Source organism: Staurois parvus, unplaced genomic scaffold (genome assembly GCF_062004578.1).
Source record: "Staurois parvus isolate SC_StPar_1 unplaced genomic scaffold, SC_StPar_1.0 ptg000549l, whole genome shotgun sequence".
Taxonomy (NCBI): domain Eukaryota; kingdom Metazoa; phylum Chordata; class Amphibia; order Anura; family Ranidae; genus Staurois; species Staurois parvus.
Genome location: NW_028318345.1, coordinates 1,756,832 through 1,779,852, shown reverse-complemented (window position 1 = coordinate 1,779,852; position 23,021 = coordinate 1,756,832). Strand labels below are relative to the sequence as shown.

Below are 23,021 nucleotides of genomic sequence, written 5' to 3'. Positions count from 1 at the left end.
TGATTCACCATTGCTATGCGAGGGGGATCTCTGGTGGTATACTTGCAGACTTGATTCATAGAAAAGAGGTTTTACATGTCTGAAATACACAGTCATGGCCAAAAATATTGGCACCACTGCATTTCTGTCAAATAATACACCACTTCACACAAAAAATTGCAATTGCACATGGTTTTGGCATTTGCATGTTTATTTCTTTTGTTTGTATTGGTATGACACAAAAAAAAGTGGAGAAACAAAAAGCCAAATCTGACACATTCCACCCAAAATTCCAAAAATGGACTGAACAAAATTACTGGCACCTTCTCAAAATTGTAAGAAATAATTGCATTCCAAGTTTAGGATGCTCCTGTGATTTGTAATTAAACTCACCTGTATCAATTAGCAGGTGCTGACAATATAGAAATCACACTGACAACCAAGTAAAATGGTGAAAAATTGACTCAACCTTCTGTTGTGTGTCTCTGTGCCCCATATGGAGCATGGAGAAGAGAAAAAGCAGCAAAGAATTGTCGGAGGATTTGAGAACAAAAATTGTGGAAAAGCATGGACAATCTCAAGGTTACAAGTCCATCTCCAGAGATCTTAATGTTCCTCTGTCCACTGTGAACAACACTGTCAAAAATTTGCAGCCCATGGCACTGTAGCTAATCTCCAAGTGGCCGAAAGAGAAAAATTGATCAAAGAAACATAAAAAAGCCAGATTGGAGTTTGCCAAACTTACCTGAGGAAGCTAAAATCCTTTTGGGAAAATGTGCTGTGGACAGATAAAACAAATTCACAGATTTTTTGGTAAAGTCCATCATTCTACTGTTTTCATAGAAAGCAATGAGACCTTTAAAGAAAAAAATACAGTCCCTACAGTCAAACATGTTGGAGATTTACTGATGTTTTGCGGTTGCTTTGCTGTTTCAGGCACTGGATGTCTTGACCGTGTGCGTGGCATTATGAAATCTGAAGACTACTAAAAAATTGTGGGGTGCAAAGTAGGGCCAAGTGTCAGAAAGTTGAGTCTCTGTCAGAGGTCATGGGTCTTACAGCAGGACAACGACCAAAAAGCACCCAGAAATGGTTTACGACAAAGCACTGGAGAGTACTGAACTGGCCAGCAATGAGTCCAGATCTCAATCCCATACAGCACCTGTAGATAGAACTCAAAACAGCAGCTGGGAAAAGGAAAGCTTCCAATCTGAGAGACCTGGAGCAGTTGGTGAAAAAAAGAGTAGTCCAAAATTCCAGTAGAGAGGTGTAAGAAACGTGCAGATGACTGCTGTAACTGCTATAGCCCAGAAGTTGACCGTGTTCCTAGGCAGTCTCTGAAGCAGAAGGTGGGAGGAAGTGCAGCAAACATGGTGTGCACATTTTCAGCCAATATAGGGGTTTTAGGTAAATGGTGCATACGTGACAACCTGAGACAAAGTACAGATGGAAAAATACTACCAAAATTTTAAATGAAATGTAAATATACCCATAACACCACAGGCGTCTGAAGAGATTGGCACAATAACTGCACCCATGCAGCTGCTTGTGTACTAAGCACTACAGATTGTGTATAGCCAGAAATCCAAATTACAGGAAAACCCTGTCTTATCTTGCCCATGTCACTGGGCCAGGTTGGGGTCCAGACGTGGCCCATCCGAAAAGGGTCTTCAGGGTCTGGGAACCATAGCCCTGGACCACGGACCTGTATATCACCGTGCAGCAAACTAAACTTATTGCAACAAGGTGATCACTTAATGTAGGATCCAGTGCCTACAACAGGGTGGTACCATTATGGTCCACAAGGTAGACCAACATTGGTCACCAACTCAGAAATTCTAGATAAGCAGTCAAACCATGATAATAGTGTCTGAAGAACAAAAGGAATGGATAAAAAAAAAAAACACACCAAAAAGAAGAAAAGATCCATCACCTTATGACACTAGCAAAAATGAGATTCATGGGATTACATGAGCATGCACTAAAGACTGCCCAAGCAGGTTATTGTCAGTGTCCAATCACCTGAAGGTAACATTCATTTAACCCATGATCTATGACTACAGTCCTGTGTCCTGTACAGTTAAGATGCATGGATTACCAAGCCAAGCAAACTATTCTTTGTATTCTTTTAATCTAAACCCATATGCAAGCTACCTGAAAGCAGTTCCTGAAAATAAGTTTGTTCTGTTTTTCAGTAAGTAATTTCCACCTGAAGTCAAGTTCATTTCAAATAAGAAAAACAATATAAGGTAACAATATCGTATACAGTACTCAACCCCCAGAATGGGAAGCATACAGCGTTGATGACATCAGGAAGAGACTAAGTAAGAATCCCATATCATAGTCCAACAAAAGGTAAGAAGAATGGTTGAAGTCGCCTTCTAAAACCAAAGTAGTTTGAAAGAGGTAATTCCTTTTTTTTTTTTTCAACAGAGGTGCTGTACCAAAGCATCCCAAGATCTCTGCAGATGCTTTTTTGTTTATTTACAGCAGGCATGTCAAACTGGTGATCTTTGGGCCACATGAGCCCCTTTCATTTCTTTGACCCTCAGCTTGTTTAAGAATTTAAATCAAATGATTCCCCAGCTATTCTGTTTACAGAAGCTATATTCCCTTACATAATTTTCCAGCTCAGCACTTCGGAACATGTTTAAAGGTCACTTTCTCCAGGAATGAGTTGAGATGGATTAGAACACCTGTCAGATTTTTATTGCTACCTCTGCCCCTGTTAGGGAGAATCACCCTCTCTATTTGTCCTATTTATAATTACCATTTAAAGTGAAAGAAAATTCCAAATTTTGGGTTGTCCTCAGAACAGTAATAGGAGGGGAAATCTTCCTATAAAGGACATTAGTTCTGGTGACCCGGGAGCCCCCAAGAGATTCCCTTAATTTGCAGGGATTTCCTCACATTTTCTGTTTTGGCTAGGAGACAGGAAGTGAAGGGAAATCTCCCAAATGGGACACAGATAGCTTAAAGAAAACAAAAAAACAAATAAAACAAAAAACACAACAGGGGTTATAACCCTCCCTTACTCTATCCAAAATGGAAAGAAAAAGTTTTGCGTATAGTTCTTCTTTACCTGGCACTTGTTAAGAAAATGGTAAGTACTAGGTAGATGTGCCCAATAGCAAACATAAGGAAACTGCTTCAAGATTAATTCCACTTAGTTTGTCCCACATTCCTGCATCAAAGAAAGAAATTCTACAAAAAAGAGTTTTAAGTAAAATCTCTCGTCTTCAACTTGTAAGAACATACGGATAATTCCTAGGTTAACACATTCATTATTCTGGAGAGCTATGACTCTTCCAATAGCCTATAAGCCTCAACCAACCCAATTTAAGCTGTTCTGTTGAATATATGTGAGATCATAGGCACCTATAGTTGTGACTTCTCAAGGCTAGAATTAAACACAGTTTTGGTATGAAATTCTGAAAACATATGTTGCCTTAAACATTTACCTCCAGCTCCTTCATTCTGGATATGGCCTCTTTGCATACAGTTTCAAGCCTTTGTTTTTCCCACAAGATGGTCATGCTTTGCAGAGATAGGTCAACTTTTTCTTTACTTAGCAATACACATTTCTAGGGGGAAAACAAAAAAGTAAAATATTTGGTCATACGGAACTAAATGTGAATCTATATGTAAATAAAGCAAGACACTATCGCTGACCTCTATAGATGATGCAGAATTGTTCTTTCATTCATTTATCCATCTAACTTCTAACGTCAACACAAAGTAGGTGTTCTTGGAGAGGGGATAGCAGGATACTGACTGAGTCTGAAGACCTTGGTGCTGTTGTAAACTTTGAAGAAGAATTTTCCATAGTGCCTTCAGCTACAGGCTTGTTTTTTGGTTCTTAAATATATGTAAATATTCGAATGTCTAGAGCTTGGCCAAAAGATCATTTTAAACCTCTGGGTCATCATTTCCTAATCAGAATTTAGAATCCTTGCTAGGTTTAGTGAATACATTAAGAAAACCTTTTTTTTAGTTAATCAAATAGTGTTTATTAAGTTGTTTACTTGTTACAAACAAAGCACACAAAACAAATCTCATTGGTCTCCCACCCATCCTATTCCCTATAAAATGAATTAGCATGGAGCTGCAAACTTCCATGGCTCAGATAACACATATTTGAATAATAAAGATGCAAGAGACCATGTCTGTGCACTGGCATTCAGTGCAAGGGTTTGCATCCATGCAGTAGGAGGGTAGCAGTAGCAAGCACTGGTGCCAAAAGTGGTCATGCACACCCAAGAGTTGAGCGGGAGAGTTAGCTTTGGCACTCCTCTTATCCCTTGGCCTGTAGCAGAGTATACATTGTATGGATATTTTTCTATAAAAACAGTGGCTGCTGTCAGCAATTCATGTCCCAAGTAGTACTGCAGTAAAAACACCTATCTGCTTACATCTGCAGCTGACACTACTAATCTGGGCAGAGGTGCTGCCTACGTGTCAAAAAGGCTCAATTCGGACACCTTCATTTTTATTATTTTGCATAGCTTTGAGTTGTGTACCTCTGCCCTCTATAAATGAACTGGGGTCTGGGTAGTGCCTACAAGGTGCACACCCAGTGTAATCAATCGTGAAACTGTTAGCAGTGCAAGGCAAAAAAAAGCAGTCTAGACTAGTAGGTAGACTATTTTGATGAAAAAACTTCAATGGCTTAAAACAAAAAAAAAAAATACTTCTCTGGGAGGAGAACACGTCCATTACCTAAGAAAACTAGTAACATACAGAAGCATTATGGAGTGGGTGGAGTTATTATTATACAGGATTTATATAGCGCCGATAGTTTGCTCAGCGCTTTACAATATAACAGGAGACAATACAGTAACAATACAGTTCAATACAAGAGGGAAAGGAGGGCCCTGCTCCTTCGAGCTCACAATCTAGGAATTATGTGGATATGCTCTAGGAACAGCCTCAGCAAAAGTTGCTGCCGGAGTCCAATCAGCTGAGGATAACATCTTATAACCCATGGTCTCAAATTACCAGTCCTGTACTGTATGATTAACTCCTTGACGCCCTGCCTATTGTACGATGACGGCTGAGCAGGAACCCTATTATCCTGGGAGGACATCATATGATGTCCTCCCAGGATCGGGCCACACTCCGGCACAATCTGTCACCGGCTGTGTCTATGGGACACGGCCGATGAAAGATCACTACAATGGCCCACTGCCAGTATCATGTTATTGCTGTGTGTGACCAATTACAGCAGATCACGAAAGTTGGCTTCCTTTCATGCCATTCACTGCTTACAAATGTATCTGCGAGATGTGATTAGTCACAGTGATCACATGTACAGAGTGGGAAAATCACAGCCCATCTGTAGCATGTGATCAGCTATGGCCAATCACAACAAAAACTACTGAATTAATCAGTTTCATTCAGTAAAAATGCTTGCTTATACCAATGTAATTTGTTGGTATAAGCAATCAGAATGTGTATAAAAAAAAAAATTCTGATCACTTGCCCAGTGTTGTACAATGTTACAATGGCAACATTGTATTGCTCTGGTCATAGAAGTAGGAAAAAAATAATTGAAAAAATGTAATAAAAAAAAAATTATTTGTAATTTTTTTTTTCTACTGTTGTCAGTCACTGTCACTGAGCACCGCCGCGCCAGTTATATGAAGACGCTGTACTGCATTGGCGACAGTATGTTAAAAAAAAAAATTGTAAAACTTTTTTTTTTCATTTCTTCACTTTCCTCAAAATATGATAAAAAAATTACAACTTCAAAAAAACTCACCATGCCTCTTACGAATGACCAAAAGTGGTCATTTTGGGGGTGTTTGTACTGTCCTGGCATTTTTGGGCCTCAAGAAATTAAATCAGCCAGCAGTATATTAGCATTTATCAATTTTTAGATATATACCATAGTTTGCGGACTGTATAACTTTTCTACCAACTAAATAAAAAACACGGATTTGGGTTCTTTTCACCGAAGAGATGTAGCAGCATACATTTTGGCCTAAATTTGTGTCCAAAAATTATTTATTTGCAAAATGTTATAACAGAAACAAAGAAAAACGCATTTTTTTCAAAATGTTCTTTTTTTTTTTGTTTACAGTGCAAAAAGTAAAAAAACCCAGTGGTGATTAAATACCACTAAAATAAATCTCTATTTGTGTGAAAAAATGTTTTAAAATATTTCATATGGGTACAGTGTTGCATGACCGTGCAATTGTCATTTAAAATGCAACAGCTCTGAAAGGTGAAAATTGGCCTGGGAGGAAGGGGGTGAAAGTGCCCGGTAGGCAAGTGGTTAAGATAAGAATATGTTGTGTAAAATTCAGGGAAAGGATGATGGAACATATAACATATGAGTCCCTGGAGACTTTTAAAGGGTAACTCCACTTTCATGAGAAAAAAAATTAGCAAATAATAAATACACACACACACACACATATATACATACACATACAGTTAGGTCCATATATATTTAGACACAGGCACAATTTTGTTTTTTTTCAGGTATTTACCAAAACAGTTATATGATGGATATGGGCTGAAAGTGCACACTCTCAGGTTTCATTTGAGGGTATGTAAATTCAAATTGGAGGAAGGGTTTAGGAATTACAGCTCTTGAGAGTAGCTATCCCCTTTTTTTTCAAGGGACCAAAAGTAATTGGACAAATGAATATAATCATAAATAAAATGATTATTTATGATATTTTGTTGAGAATCCTTTACTGGCATTGACTGCCTAACATTTGGAACCCATGGACATTACCAAAGACTGTTTCCTGCTTTCTGATGCTTTTCCAGGCTCTAACTGCAGCTGTCTTCAGTTGTTCTTTGTTTGTGGGTCTTTCTGCCTTTAGTTTTGCCTTCAGCAAGTGAAATGCATTCTCAATTAGGTTGAGATCAGGTGATTGACTCGGCCATTGCAGAATATTCCACTTCTTTTCCTTTAAAAGCTCTTGGGTTGCTTTTGCAGTGTGTTTTGGATCATTGTCCATCTGTACTGTGAAGAACCGTCCAATCAACTTTGCTGCATTTGGCTGAATCTGGGCTGACAGTATATCTCTAAAAACATTGCAGAATTCATCCGGCTGCTTCTGTCTTCTGTCACATCATCAATAAACACCAATGACCCAGTGCCACTGGAAGCTATGCATGCCCATGCCATCATACTGCCTCTACCATGTTTTACATATGACGTTGTGCTCTTTGGATGAGCTGTTCCAAGCCTTCTATACACTTCTTCCCATCATTCTGGTGCAGATTAATCTTAGTTTCATCCATCCAAAGAATGCTTTTCCAGAACTGGTCTGGCTCTTTTAGATGTTTTTTGGCAAAGTCTAATCTGGCTTTTCTATTCTTCAGGCTTATGAATGGTTTGCACCTTGTGGTGAACCCTCTGTATTTGCTCTTGTGAAGTCTTCTCTTGATTGTAGACTTTGACAATGATATGCCCACCTCCTGGAGAGTGTCCTTCACTGGTCTGGATGTTGTGAATGGGTTTTTCTTTACCATAGAGGGGATCCTGCGATCATCCACCACTGTTGTCTTCCGTGGATGTCCATGCCTTTTTATGTTGCTGATCTTACCAGTGCCTTTTTCTTTCCTCAGAATGTACTAAACTGCTGATGTGGCCACTTCTAATGTTGCTGCTATCTCTCTGATGGATTTGTTTCATTTATGAAGCCTTACAATGGCCGGTTTCACTTGCATGGACAGCTCCTTTGAACGCATGATGTAGGTTCACAGCAATAGATTCCAAATGCAAATACCACACTTAGAATCAACTCCAGACCTTTTACCTGCTTAATTGATGAAGAAATAACAAAGCAGTAGCCCACACATGACCATGAAACAGCTTTTGATTCAATTGTCCAATTACTTTTGGTCCCTTGAAAAAGGGGGATGTCTGCTCTTAAGAGCTGTAATTCATAAACCCTTCTTCCAATTTGCATGTACATACCTTCAAATTGAACCTGAGAGTGTGCACTTTAAGCCCATATCCATTATATAACTATAGCTTGAATATGTTTTGGTAAATACCTGAAAGAAAAAAAAATAAATAAAATTGTGCCTCTGTCCAAATATATGTGGACCTAACTGTGTATATACTGTGTGTGTGTGTATATATATATATATATAATTTATTGTGACAGGAGGTCAGGAAGAACTAAGGGATGTATCCAGGATGGGAGGTATGTTTGTCCCAGGTTCATGCTTTACACTGACTGTTTCTCCTTTGGTGCTGTGTAGTGAGCCTGTCTGGCTCACTGATGATCTAATGAGCTAAGGTGTAGCGAGTTAAGGGCTCTGGGTTCTATAAAACTCCCAGGCTACTTAGGAAAGATGCTCCAACCTGGAACCAGTTTGCTGTGCAGGACAGACTGGGAAGCAACCAAAACCATCCTGTGGTGAGAGATAATCTGTGTGATCTTAGACTGTGTGAACACCCTGGGGTTTATTTACTAAAGCTGGAGAGTCCAAAATCAGACTCCCTTCTGCATAGAAACCAATCAGCTTCTAACCTCAGCTTGTTCAATGAAGCTTTGGCAATGAAACCTGGAAGCTGATTGGTTTCTATGCAGAAGGGAGTCTGATTTTGGACTCTCCAGCTTTAGTAAATAAACCCCCCTGTGTCTGAGCAGCAGTAGGCTGTATTCAGACAGCTAGATAGGAAACCTGTGTTTGGAGTGAGACGCCCAGTGTGGCAAGGTTCTATTTTCTCTTTGTATTTTTTTTGCTGTTTTGACTATATGCACCGTGTGTTCACCAGACTTGTAAATAAAGCACAGCTTTTCACCAAGATCCTGCTGTCGTGCTGAGCCTCTTTCACGGTGTTCTGACCCATTCAGGGGGTCAAGCACAACCCGCTACTGGGCTAATCCCTCACTATATATATATATATATATATATATATACACACACATATAGATACACACACATTTACAACTGCAACTCAATTAATATTGTAATTGAATGTTAATAAAAATTATCTTTGCTTTTCAATGTGCAACGCTGTAATTTTCTGTAACATGCAATGCGATATGGCTACATGGAGGCGTTCTGTACACAGATGGTGAACAGAACATCCCCGAAAATGTAATTTCCTGCTTTAGTAATTGGCTTACTGATTTTCTCAGAACCCTCACTAAGGCTGGCCATACATTATACGAGGGACGTTCAAGTCAAATCGGGACTTTTGAGTTTTTATAATAACTCCCCTGCTTCACTTCGTCATCAGCGCTGAAATGCTGACCTCTTTTTAGGGGTCTAAACAGGTGGAAATCACTTGGGACGAGGTCTGGGCTGTAAAGGAGATGTGACAATACCTCCCAGCCAAGTTGCTGTAATGTGCAAGTAATGCAGTGAGCAGTATGAGCTCGTACATTGTCCTGGAGAAACAGGACACCCTTAGTGATCAAACCAGGCCATTTTTTCCACAGACGAGTATGCACAACACTCAGAACATGACAGTAATATTCACTATTGATAGAGGCACCACGGAGTAGAGAATGTTGGGAACCACCATGGTTCACTGATGGATGTACAGCCATCTTTGAAAAATTGACACCATTCAAATGTCTTACTGCGGCTGAGCGTCTCATCACCACACTGTGCTTGAAAATTTTTGTAGATATCTGCGGGTTTTACACCTTTGATAATAAACATCATCACCGCATGCACTAACACCATCTGCCATCTTGAATAACGGTCTCTGGACTGGCTAGCGACATGTGCACCACCTAACAGTAAAAGGAAGCACTTGCCATTTACTGTGTGTAGTACCGCCACACTAACATCCCTTTTTATACCTGTAAAATTAAAAGTCCTGGTTTGACTTGAATGCCTCTTGTACAATTTTCTTTTAGGTTTACCAAAACCATATATTATGATGTCACACCTAAACACTTTCAGTTTGTATTCAATCAGCCAGGCCCTTGCACTATACAGTTGAAGGTAAATCTAAAGGAAATTGTAGAAGAAAATTGTATAATGTTTGGCCAGCTTTAGATACAATTTGTACTTTTGGCATTCCCTGCAACAAAAAAAATTAATTTTTTTGTGAGATAATCCCAAATGGAAATCACGTCAAAAGGGATGCAGACCCTGCAAATTTCCTCATTGGAGCCCTGCCTGTGCAGCAGCTGATTGATAATTATAAAATCACTCCCATACAGATTCACGCTGCACCTGGACACACAGACAAACAAACAGCTCTTCCTTCAGAATAACAAAATGGAGGAATCTGCAACCAAGTTTGTTAAAATCCTTGCAATGTACAGTGGGTATAGAAAAGAATCAACACCCTTTAAAATAATCACATTTATTGCTTTTCAACCTGAAATGAAGACAGACACAAAAACTGTCTGTCTTCATTTCAGGCTGCAAAGCAACAAAATGTGATTCATTTTAAAGAGGGCCGATTCTTTTTTATACCCACTGTACATAAAACACCAAGGGGGAATGTTTTTTTCAACAAAAGTAGAGTTATTTTTTAAATACTGTATATATCCAAAGCAACAGAAAAAACAAATATGGTAACCCCCCACCAGGTAAATATGTTGTATATATTTCATATATTGTAAATTATTTCTCAATTTTTTCCCACAAAATCTAATTTAGTTTTTCTCCCATACATAAAAACTGACTACTGACATTAAAGTATATGTAAACTCAATCACTGAAAACTAGTAAAAGCTTACCATAATTAATCTGGTGAGTTCTGTAACAAGTTTTGCCTTCTGGAGGTTAACTTCTCTTATTTTGGCATTTGCTTGTTCTTCAGCTTCTTCCAAATTATTATTTTCTTGCTCCAACTGTTTCAAGCTAATATTTAAAGCAGAAATACCCTTTATTGACTAATTTAAGATGTAGGCTTTCTGGAGAAAACAGTACAAAACTCTGCTGAAGTTAAAGTTCAGCTTTGGATCATGTTACATGTTGCACACATTTTTAAGTTGTAAAATGTAAATATGTTCCAGCACCCCCCTCACCCCGTGTTATGTCATTTCCAGGGGTAGCACTAAAGAAATACATGGGTTATTTAACCACTTGCCTATTGGGCACTTTTACCCCTTCCTGTCCAGGCCAATTTTCAGCTTTCAGTGCTTTGACACTTTGAATGACAATTGTGCGGTCATGCAACATTGTACCCATATGACATTTTTAAAATTTTATTCACACAAATAAAGCTTTCTTTTGGTGGTATTTAATCGCCACTGGGTGTTTTATTTTTTGCACTATAAACAAAACAAAAAAAGTAGCAAAATTGGAAAAAACGTTTTTCTTTTTTTCTATTATAAAATTTTGCAAACAGGTAATTTTTTTGCCTCACTGATGTGCGTTGATGAGGCTGCACTGGTACGCAGCACTGATAGGCAGCACTGATGGGTGGCACTGCTCATCAGTGTCCTGATGATCAGTGCCGTTCTGCTCTTGGAAAGCAGCTGGATATCGGCAGTACTTTCCTCACGCTGTGACAGCATGAGGAAAGTGCAGCTGATAACCGGAAACTGTATTTACTCGGTGATCTGCTGCGTCATTGGACACAACTGATCACGTGGTAAAAGGCTGCTGTGATTGGCCTTTTACGGGAGGGTGCATTCTGGGAGGACATTATTTGACACCCTCCCAGAACTGGACAACCGCACTGTAGCCGGCATTAGGCTTTAGCGCGTTTTCAAGGGGTTAAGGGCGCCACATTGGCAGGCTCCCCTATCTACTGAGGAAGCCTGAATCTGGGGCATAACGTATATGGGTGGATGGAGCCGAGTCCTAGACATTTTATCTAATGACCATCCGGGAGAGTGGGGTGGTGAGCCATGTAATGAGATATACTTTTTTATGCTGGCTTGTATCTTACATCTTGTAAGTGTTTTTATCTGGGCGCTAATAAATTGTTTTACAAATAGAAAGCACTATGGTCCCACCTTTTTATTTTTCATAATATATATTATATGAGAGCATCAGCTGGAAGAGTGTATAGCCCATACTACCAGCAAGCCTCAGTTTCGTAGCAAGCAGTATTGAGAGTATGATCATTAACACAGTGGGGTAGGACCTGTGTCCATCTATGAACTCTAAGGAAAAGATGTTAAGGCAAGTACAAAATGTTTTTTCTTTGTTTATCTTAAAGGAACTCAATCCTTGAGACCATAATCTTGAATAATGGTCTGTTTGAGCCACCTCAAGCAAGCAAGAAGCTTGTGTTCCCTTGTGGGGACCATCCAGGACGGCAAGCAGGGGATCTGTGATCAGAAGTAGCTGAGAAACAGACTCTTGTAGCCTGAACGATTTACAAACAATAGAGGGTAATCTCTTTTTGATGAACATGGGGCCAAACATGGAGATGAATGATTTTCTGGCTTTCTTGTATCTCAATACCCCCTTGTACTTGTACAAAACCAGGGGAAAAAAAACGTATTTGCAGGATAAGATCACGAGTTCAGACACTTTCCTTGCAGAGGTAATGGCTACATAAAACAACACCTTGTGGGTAAGTGTAGAGAGGGTGATGTTTCTAAAAGGTTCAATTGGTGGTTTTTGAACTGCAGAGAGTACCAGATTTAGATCAGATGGGAGCAAACAGGGGGAGCTACATGGGGGACTCCAAGAACAAGTTATTAAATACTGAGACAACACTGGTCTTTAAAATGGGAAAGCACCAGCAGAGACCTAACATTTGATCTTTCTAAGAGCCAAACACTGTTCTAGCAGCGTAAAAGAGAATTTATCCCATGGAAAATCTCCTAGGGTGGAAGCCCTGAGACTTGCACTAGGAGAAGTATTTCACAAATGAAAGTCTGCACTAGTCAAAAACAATATATTAAATGTGCACCACTTGGGAAATCACACTTCAATTACCTGAATACACCATAATCAAAAAAAAAAAAAAAAAAAAATATTTTGTTACCCCCTTTAAAAATGATTTTAGTAGAGGCCATAAACTGATCAAGAAGTGTTTTTGTAATCGTCCACAATCTAAACCAAATATCATCTTGAAAAATAAGTAAATGTACCCTTATTTTTCAAGATGGTAAAGGTTTTATTCTGTTGATTTTCACAAAAACACACTTTTTGGTTTGACTTTCACTATTATATTAGTCACTTTTAAAGGGGTAATGCAACACATCTTTTTTTCATACCAGGACAAGTATGCCTTTCACGTGTGAAGATCTTGCAAGAAGTAGACTTCCTAGCTTTAATCATTGCAGTAATCAGTGTGACAGACTAGGAGCGCAGAGAGAGCACCCACAGGTTAATCACAGGGAACCCGATGTGCATGCATTTATTGCAGAACTTGAGTGCACAGAAGGGGCAATGATAGGACATAGTACAGAGAAATAGTCTACATAATAACAATGTATCACAGCACTAATAACAGCGCTGCTACTACTGCCTTTGGAAGATTCTTCAGGTTGATTACAGCACGGTCACCAATACAGGGTTTTTAACAGGCACCACAATATTTTTTTTTTTTTATTTATGGTATGGCATGGGAGAATGTTGCTCAGGGAGGTAATATGGCACAGCAAAGGAGACACAGCCCACAGGGCAACAAAAAGGCACAGCAAGAGAGAAATATCCTCCAAGCAGTAACATGGTCTGTTAATGCTGCTTGGATGTGGGTCTGTGCTGCCTGGGGCCGTCCCTTTGCTGGATTGGGCAATCTCTACACTTAATATATGGGGATGTCTCCTTGCTGTTTTGGGCCATCTCTTTGCTGAATATATGGGGATGTCTCCTTGCTGTATTGGGCCATCTCTTTGCTGAATATATGGGGATGTCTTCTTGCTGGATTAGGCCATCTCTTTGTTAAATATAAGGGGATGTCTCTTTGCTGGATATATGGGGAGACTGTCTGTTGTTGCTGGAGGAATCTATTCTTGCTGTAGTGTGTCTATTATTGTTTTTACTGCAAAAACTCTAAGGGCTAGCCTCCCCAAATTATACTTGGTTCTCTTTTCTCTAAAGGGAGCGGTTCTAGAGGCAGAGACAAGCGTGGCCTAGGGGAGGGGGGCGAGTTTCTGCACCTTTTTTCTGAGAAAAAAAAAAGATGTAGCATTTATTTTTATTATGACAATGAATAAACTACTTCAGTCGTTTATTCATTGTGTAGGCAATATATTTGTGACAACAATGTACTGATTAGTCAATTGATTTCCCACATTCACTCTAACAAAGCAGCACATTTGACTTATGGAAAAACAATATAGCTCTGCAGGGAGCTCAAATTTAGTTAACATATAGTAAGTTCAAAAACCACAGTGTACATAGACATTTCACTACAAATGAAAGTTTCTTAACTTACCTATCAAATTTGGTACTAATTCTCTGTTCTAGCTGTCGCTTTTTGGTTTTCATATCCAGTATTTCTTTTTTCCGTGACCTCAGTTCATTATCTCTTTTGTCCAGCAACTTCTGACTATTAGTTAGCTCACGCATCTGGTTGTCTAACACTGAGCACCTTTCCTCGATCTCCTAAAATTACCATCACAAGTTGCAAATAAATAAATAGTGAAGTAATAGCGGTTTCATACAAACCATATAAACAAACATGTGCTTAAGTAGTAAAGTAGGATTTTATTATGTTTATTCATAAAGCAGCAAATAGTCTTTCATCTATAAATAAGTGTATCCTTTTTCAAACAGCTTACATACACATGCAGCGATCAGAGCAACAGTGACACCTGCAGGTAATACATGAATACACATCCAGGTACATCGGTCCACTGAGAATGACTTGATGTTTTATCGTATATAGTCCATGTTTGTCTCTCTAACTTTTGTTCTACTATTTCATCCTCCATGCTTCATTCGTCTTGCCAGTCATAGCTGTCACTTTCCACATATATTGTAAGACTCTCCCCAATGATGGTGAAACCCCACTCTAAAATCTAGTCTCCTATCCCTCTCCTCATCACCTTGTGTTCCATACAGATAACTCAGTAATTAAGTCAATTTCTATTTCACTGTAGCACAGCTTCATGCCTGGCTATGTAAAAGAACAAACATTCCTTTAGCACTTAGCCCCATTTCTCCTGATATTAAACTTCATGCTTTGCAATTCAGCAATTGAATGCCAGGACCTCAGTAGCATGTAGTGGCATCCCTTGGGGCCTATACTCAGCCTAGGCCCCAAGGGATTCATATAAAGACTAAACACAGATACATGCACACAAAACAAGGTGTCTACACTTTAGCAGTTTCCTTACCTCTTACCCCTGAGTGCTCATGCACACTAGATGTTTTTAACAGGGACGTCTGGCATTTTTTTTTTGTCTCTAAACGCCCCTGCATGTTAGCCTATGTGTCCATGCTCACATAGGTGTTTAGAGGAGTTTATAGGCATGGGGAAAAAACAAAACACTTTCAGTGTGTCCAGGAGCAGCGGCATTTTGCCAGAAAAAAAAACACTTGACACCTGTAAATGCGTCTAAATGTGCTCTAAGGCTAGGTACATTTAGCGCTTGGGCGTTAATTTCAAAAGGCCAGAATAAATTATTATTATGGCATTTTTTCTGCCAAAACTCTGCTGCCAAGAGGAAAGGCATCTAGGAGAGATAGCAAAACCTCCATTGTGCATGAGGCCTTATAAAAGGTAGTTACATGGCTTGTTAGTATTGTTTGTACAGGACTGTTGTGAGCGCAGTGCTATGCTGGTTGCTCTGGATAAATTATTAGAAATATCCCCAGCCAAAGATTACTGGTTCAATGCTTCTGCCTAGTGTCAACAAATCAAAATATGGCAATTCATTTGGATAATCACTATCAAAAGGGTAACTCCACTTTTGTAGAAAAAAAACAGCAAATAAAAATATAATATAGCATATATCATTGATAAACAAGACATGTTGTAATTTATTGTTATTAAAAAAATTACCTGTCCTTTTCAAATCTGCATCTGCAGTAATTTTCTATATACTGAATGCAATATGGCAACCTGGAGGCCTTCTGTAAACAGCTGGTGTACACAACGCCCCCAGAAATGTCATTTCCTGTTTGACTGAGAAAGTTTGCACAAAGATACAAGTCAAGTTTTAGGCATCTCCTGCAACAAAAATGTCATTTTCGGTGAGATACTCTCTAAGTGTTAAATACTTCTAAAGGGATGCAGACACTGCAAATTTTCGCATCAGAACCCTGGAAGTGCATTAGCAGCTTTTAATGAATTAGTCACATTTAGAATCAGTCCTGCACAAGACATGAGCTATACCTTCAGAGCAAAAAAAAGGTAGGAATCTGCAACAAAATTTGTTGAAAAGCTTTTCAAACGTACATTGATTACCCAGAGGGGATTGTTTTTTTCCCAAGAAAGGTGGAGTTACTCTTAAATGCTGTTATTTGAAGGTATAACCATTTATTTGCAAAACAGCATACTTTTGGAGAGACTGCCACTTTACACTACACAATCTCTGTTTCTTACCTTGTATTGTTCAAGAACCTGTCTCCTCTCCTCCGGATCCACCGTGACTGTGAGAAATCTGGCTTCCTTCAAAGGATTGTTACTTGAGATCACACTGTTGCTATACGCAGATACCTTTGTGGAGTACTTTTCTTCTGCTGTGTACAACTGGCGGAGTTTAGTCTCTCTTATTACCTAAAAATTGAGAAGGATAAATGTAATCACTGACAAAGAAGTATTACAAAAACCACTAACATATACTGTACATGATCTAATCTAAAAAAAATTGGTTTATGTGAAAGAGGTTTTAGGAACGTTTATGGACCATGATATAGTTATGAAAGTTTGATTACCAAAACATAAGGCAATAAAATGAAAGTAGAATAAAAGGTAGATGACTCAGCTAGTTTCCTGCACATATGTTGTATATACTTACCTATCTTCGGTGTGCTTGGGTCTGGTCACATGATATGGCTCCACTGTGTCAGCCAAAGAAGAGAGCGCTTGATGATGGCTGGAAATTCTGGTAGGTTCCCATGTCCCATCTACAGTCGGCGCTCCCTCCTCTACCTACAGTCCTCACTGACTGAAAAAGGACAACAGGATCAGATGATTGGATATGAGCAAGCTGAAACTAGATAGATAGATCTCTTTCTTTCTTTCTTTCTTTCTTTCTTTCTTTCTTTCTTAGGTTAGTCAGCATAGGTGTTAGGAGGAGGGAGGGGACAGTTTTTAGATTAGTTAGGTTTACCCGGAATTCTACTTTAACCTCCCTAGCGGTCTGATTATGTCCATATTTCTGTGCTCAAAGCGGTACATTTTTTTGCATGGAAATATGCATTTTTTTTATTGTAGGCCTGTAATTTTTAGGAATAACTCACTGAAATCTGTCCAAACAAGAGTCTAGTAAACATCCCGGGTATGTTACAATTTGAAACACGAAATCATAAATTATAATTTAATAAATAATCATAAAAAATAATAATATAATAATAAATTTAATTCAATAAATTTAATTCAATAATATAATCAAACCAAAAACACTGAAATTTGAAAAATAGCGCCAAGTTCGCACATCACTGAGCAAATTCGCAAAATCCTTTTCAGTGTCTGATGACGAATTTCCCCATGAATCATTGTCATTCAATTCTGCAAGTGGTTCTGATTTACTATCGCTGTTCTCTAGCTGGTCTAAAACCGCTTTTGACCTAAAGGGACGTTTTTTGGACACCATGGACATTTCTCAGTTTCCAGGCAGAAAGAACCTTAAAAATGCAGGCAGGGCACAGGACAAAGGACTCAGGACAAAATGTATGTGAAATGGTTTTATACAGTAATGTTTTACTATGTGATTTTAGTGAATTTAGTGAATGTCACTTTTTGTCATTTTCAATTTTCCCGCCGTTCCGTCCCCCGTACGTCCCGCCGCTCGCAGGGGACGGAACCCGGATGACAGATGCCATCATCCCCTGGAGGACATTGCCGGGGACACTGCAGGAGGGACATCGCGGGAGCGCAGGACAACATAAGTGAAGAACAGATCCCAAAGCAGCGCCACTTGGTAAGCCCGAGTGTAGCTCGGGGTTACCGCTTTTGGTACTGAAACTTTACCCCGAGCTACACTCGGGAATACCGCCAGGGGGGTTAAGCAGGACAATTTGTGAATAAGGGGGTACAACCTTATCAACAGAGTCAAGACTCACCAGCATTCCCTGTCAAACCTCCTCCCAACTGTCAACATGACTTTCAACTGGATCCACACCTCTGCCTGCATGTGTCCCTGGTGCACAGTCCATTGAAATCAAGAGAAATATGCCAAAACCCAACATGTCAGCTGGTTGTGACTTGTACTGTGCAGTGCTGAGCATGGATGTTGATGACATATTCATTTAAATGGAAACTGTATCAGGCAAAAAGCACCAACTAGAATTTGCAGAAAGATGTTGGCAATGGCCACCTCTATGTTGTTTTCAGGAATGATTTCCTTTAAAGCGGTAGTGAAAAAAAAAAAAACTGGTCCCCATGCAGGTTTATGCCATAATGTACTCATATGCACCACATACTAGCACATCATGACAAACCTACCTTTCAAAGCCTTGAAGCGGTGCACTATCACTGCTGACAGGGCTTCCATTTTCACCTGGTCTTCTTCCGGGTTTGTGGGCACTGGCTGTTTTAATGGCCAAACCGCAATGACATCACTCCCGTCCTACGAGGTCATCGGCTATTGCCAATGTGAATATCTCCTAGACAGTGAACGAGTTCATGTACAGAGTTAAACTACCACTTTAGGCATTTATTGCCATTCTGGGTTGAGCGAAAAAAAAAAAAAAAAAAAATCAGCATGTGTACACTACAGCTGATCAGAAAAAGGGTGAACAGCTTTAAAGGCTAAGTAAACCTTTAGTAAAATAAATAAATTATAAAATTCACATGATTTTGCAGGTACAGAAAAAATTTTCTTTTTAATTTTTTTTTTAAATTAGAGTCTGCAAAGAACTGCACACTCAGTGGATTGTGAGTGCATTGAGAAATAAATTAAATTGTCAACTACATGTCTTCAGCAGTGCCAGATGGGACTCGTAGTCCAATCATTCACAGATATCTGTGAATGAATGACAGCTCTTTGGGGGAGAAAGTTTTTTTAAAATGTGACAGCAAGGGCAGGGAGAAGACCCTTGCTTACGTTCATTGGGGGTGGGGTAACAGGGGTGCTACATTGTAACATGTTACACCCAAAGTATGGATCTAACATGTAACATGTTACTAAAGCTGAACTTATCCTTGATGGGTATATGGATGGAGCCAAATACAGGGCAATCTTAGAAGAAAACCTGTTAGAGTCTGCAAAAGACTTGAGACGGAGCAGAGGTTCACCTTCCAGCAGGACAACGACCCTAAACATCCAGCCAGAGCTACAATGGAATGGTTTAGATCAAAGCATATTCATGTGTTAGAATGGCCCAGTCAAAGTCTAGACCTGAATCCAATTGAGAATCGGTGGCAAGACTTGAAAATTGCTGTTCAGACACTCTCCATCCACTCTGACAGAGCTTGAGCTATTTTGCAAAGAAGAATGGGCAAAAATTTTACTCTCTAGATGTGCAAAGCTGGTAGAGACATCCCCAAAAAGACTTGCATCTGTAATCGCAGAGAAAGGTGATTCTTCAAAGTATTGACTTAGGGGGGCTGAATACAAATGCACGTCACATTTTTCAGATATTTATTTGTAAAATATTTTGAAAACCATTTATCATTTTCCTTTCACTTCACAATTATGTGCCACTTTGTGTTGGTCTATCACATAAAATCCCAATAAAATACATTTACGTTTTTGGTTGTAACATGACAAAATGTGGAAAATTTCAAGGGGTATGAATACTTTAAGGCAGTGTATGAGGAGAGGGGGCAAGGGGCTCTATCATGTGTGAGGAGAGGGGTTGGAGGGCAGTTCTGTATGTGAGAAAGAGAGGGCCGGGGGCTGTACTGCATGTGAGGTGTGTGTGTGGTTTGGGGAAGGGGGGGTTAAAGCATTGACTAATGAGAGGAAACCAGGGGGCTGTTATGTGATGAGAAGATATTATGCCCAATCCCCTCACAAACAAAAGAGCCAGGGGCTGTACAGTGTATGAAGAGAGGGAGTCAGGGGGGCTGTACTGTTTGAGGAGAGAGGTCTAGGAGGCTGTGTTATATGTGTGGAGGGGTGCAGGGGGACTGTATGGTGTGTGAGAAGATGGGGCAGGTGAGTGTATTTAGTCTGCTGCCTTTCTTCATACAAAAAGCCCCCCCGTCCCTTTCTTTACACACAACACATCCCCTCTGCCCACTCTCCTTACACACAATACGGCTCCCCTGTCCTCTCTCCTCAGATATGGCTAAGCCCCCTGGACCTTTCCTCACACCCAATACAGCCCTCTCTTCTCAGACACAGTACAGCTCCTATGCCCTCTCTCCTCACATAAAACATAGCCCCCTGGCCCCCTCTTCTCAGACACTGCACAGCCCCATAGCAACCCTTCTCTCACACAGTACAGGCCCCCTACCTTCTCTTCACATTCACAGTATAACCCCCTGCTCCCTAACCCTATACAGAGCACAGAGCCCCAGTCCTCACGTGCAATGCAGCCCCCTAGCCCCTCTCCTCTCATAAAAACATAACTCAGCTACCTAGTGATTAGCATTTATGCCTGGCAGGACTAGGGTCATTTGTTCGAATCACCCAAACAGAGCCTGTGCCAACTGTCCCATCAAAAGAAGGTTGTCTTAAGTTTTCTACAATGGAGGTACTACGAGAAAGCACCAGGGCTAATACTGGGACCTGTACCTTGGGGCATTGACAAGATGGGGACATGCAGGCCTGTGTCCTTGATGTCCATAGTAGCTAGAAATTCTTCCTGGTAAAGGGAGTCAGTGACAAATTTGGTGGCATGCAGAATTTCTGAGCTTAAAAAAAAAAAAAAAGACATTTAGAGTTTTGAGATCAAAGTAAGGTAAGTTCTCCTTCCGGGCTTGGAAACAGAGAACAGGCTGGAGTAAAATCATTGAAACTGTTCTGCCACAGGAACTGGGGCAATGACATCCTGGTCCAAAAGTGCTCACTGGAGGTCCCCTAAGCTGTGTAGTGACAAAGGGAGGTCGGGGTTGAGAAACTGGGGGGGAATGGGAGTGAAACTGCGGTTTTGAGCCCTGGAATACCACCTTCTGCACCATGCATTGGAGATGCAAGTTGGCCAAGCATCCACAAAAGTTCAGAAACATCCTTCTGCTCTGGAAAGTAGGGACACACCTTCATGCAAAAGAAGCCTTATCTGGGAATGTGGAAGACTTGAATGCCAGATCTTTCGAGAGGATGGGGACCAAGCATGGAAGGTCTCAATGAGGAATTTGAGTGTATGAGGAAACAAAAAGAACAATACTTAACTGTCAGGGGGAGACATCCCGGTATATTCCCTAGGTTTCCTCCTCTGCAGAAGATGGGTGTCCTACCACCAGTAGCATGTGGCTCAAATTTTTCATACGCATAAGCTCCACAGTCCAAAACCTGAAGCAAATTCCTGCCCTACGCATGCGTACTAACATGAGATCAGGTGTTTTAAGCAGACTGTTACAATTTGAAATTTCAAGCCACATCTGTTTGCTACACACATTTAAGAATCAGCTGCACCACTGGTGAAATCTCATTTAGAGACTTTAACTAGCCATGGTTTGATAAAGTATAGAGACAGCCATGACAATGAAGATGAAGGCAGGATAGAAAGAACAGAGTTTAAGAAAGGACTTTTAACCGCTTATCAATGCAATGTTTATCACCGTAATACACTTCTTTCTTCATGTGTCTCCATTTTAGATGGAGGAGCAAAAGAGCCCCCTTGGACAGCTGCATTGTCAGTCTGGGGAGAGGGTATTGTCAGATACAATAGATTTAGACAATCTTAACTAATAAATGAAAGCTGATCTCCAGTTAACACTTTTTAAGCATATACAGCAACAGTAAGTTTTTCCTTTTGGGATACATAAATGAATAAATGACAAGCATAGTAGACACTCCTGTTAGTGATAAAGTGTAACTAAACTCCCACACTACTCACCTCTGCAGCAATGTGACTGCATCCCTTGTCAGTCACTGTCATCACCCCCCTGGCTACTTCCAGGTGCTGAGTTTTTGGCCTCTTAATTAGCCGGTGGGAGAGCACGGGGGTCAGTCGTTACAGCGCAACTCAGTGTACATTCAAAGGAAGACTGCAAACAGGTAGGTAAATAGGCAGTATTGCAAAAGAGACACAGTAGGTTTCTTCAGCAATAAAGAGCTGCTTACTCACAGCTTTTTACAAGTTCGGTTTTAGTTCCACTTGACTGGTTTGTCTCAGCCTCTAACTGCCACTTTTGCTGGACAACTTGCTCTGCTGTTAACCACTTGCCTATTGGGCACTTTTACCCCCTTCGTGCCCACGCCAATTTACAGCTTTCACTTTGAATGACAATTGCACGGTCATGCAACACTGTACCCATATGAAATTTTTTTCATTTTCTTCACAAAAATAGAGCTGCTTGTGGTATTTAATCCCCACTGGGTGTTTTATTTTTTTTGCACTATAAACAAAAAAAGAGCAAAAAATTTGGGAAAAAAAATGTTTTTCTTTGTTTCTATTATAAAATTTTGCAAAAAGGTAATTTTTCTCCTTCACTGATGTGCGTTGATGAGGCTGCACTTATAGGTAGCACTGATGGGCACTGATGAGGTGGCATGGATAGGCAGCACTGTTGGGCACTGATAGGCTGCACCGATAAGGCGGCACTGGTGGGCACTGATAATGCTGCACTGATAGGCGGCACTGACTGGCAGCACTGCTAGGCACAACTGCTGGGCCCAGCTGGGCACTGATTATCAGTGCAGATCTGCTCTGTGACATTTTCCGGTTATCATCAGTACTTTCCTCATTCTGTGACAGCGTGAGGAAAGTGCTGCCGATAACCGGCAACTGTATTTACTTTGTGATCTGCTGTGTCATTGGACACAGCTGATCACGTGGTAAATGGCTGCTGTGATAGCGCCAGGTGCGTTCTGCGGGGGGGGGGGGGCGCATTCTGAGAGGGAGCCATATGATACCACAATTTTGCAAACAGGTCATTTTTTTCCCTCACTGATGTGCGTTGATGAGGC

At 40.2% G+C, this 23,021-nt stretch overlaps 1 protein-coding gene across 1 annotated transcript in view; it reads right to left on the bottom strand.

The window, feature by feature from the left end:
- Positions 1 to 23,021, bottom strand: part of SMC5 (structural maintenance of chromosomes 5) — a 117,749-nt gene that overhangs the window by 58,124 nt on the left and 36,604 nt on the right. Inside the window, exons 14-17 of the mRNA XM_089691060.1 lie at positions 16,382 to 16,555; positions 14,267 to 14,436; positions 10,659 to 10,782; positions 3,441 to 3,563 (exon numbers count right to left, since the gene is read on the bottom strand). Of these exons, the coding sequence (XP_089547186.1) occupies positions 3,441 to 3,563; positions 10,659 to 10,782; positions 14,267 to 14,436; positions 16,382 to 16,555 (591 nt within the window). The remainder of the gene's footprint in view (positions 1 to 3,440; positions 3,564 to 10,658; positions 10,783 to 14,266; positions 14,437 to 16,381; positions 16,556 to 23,021) is intronic.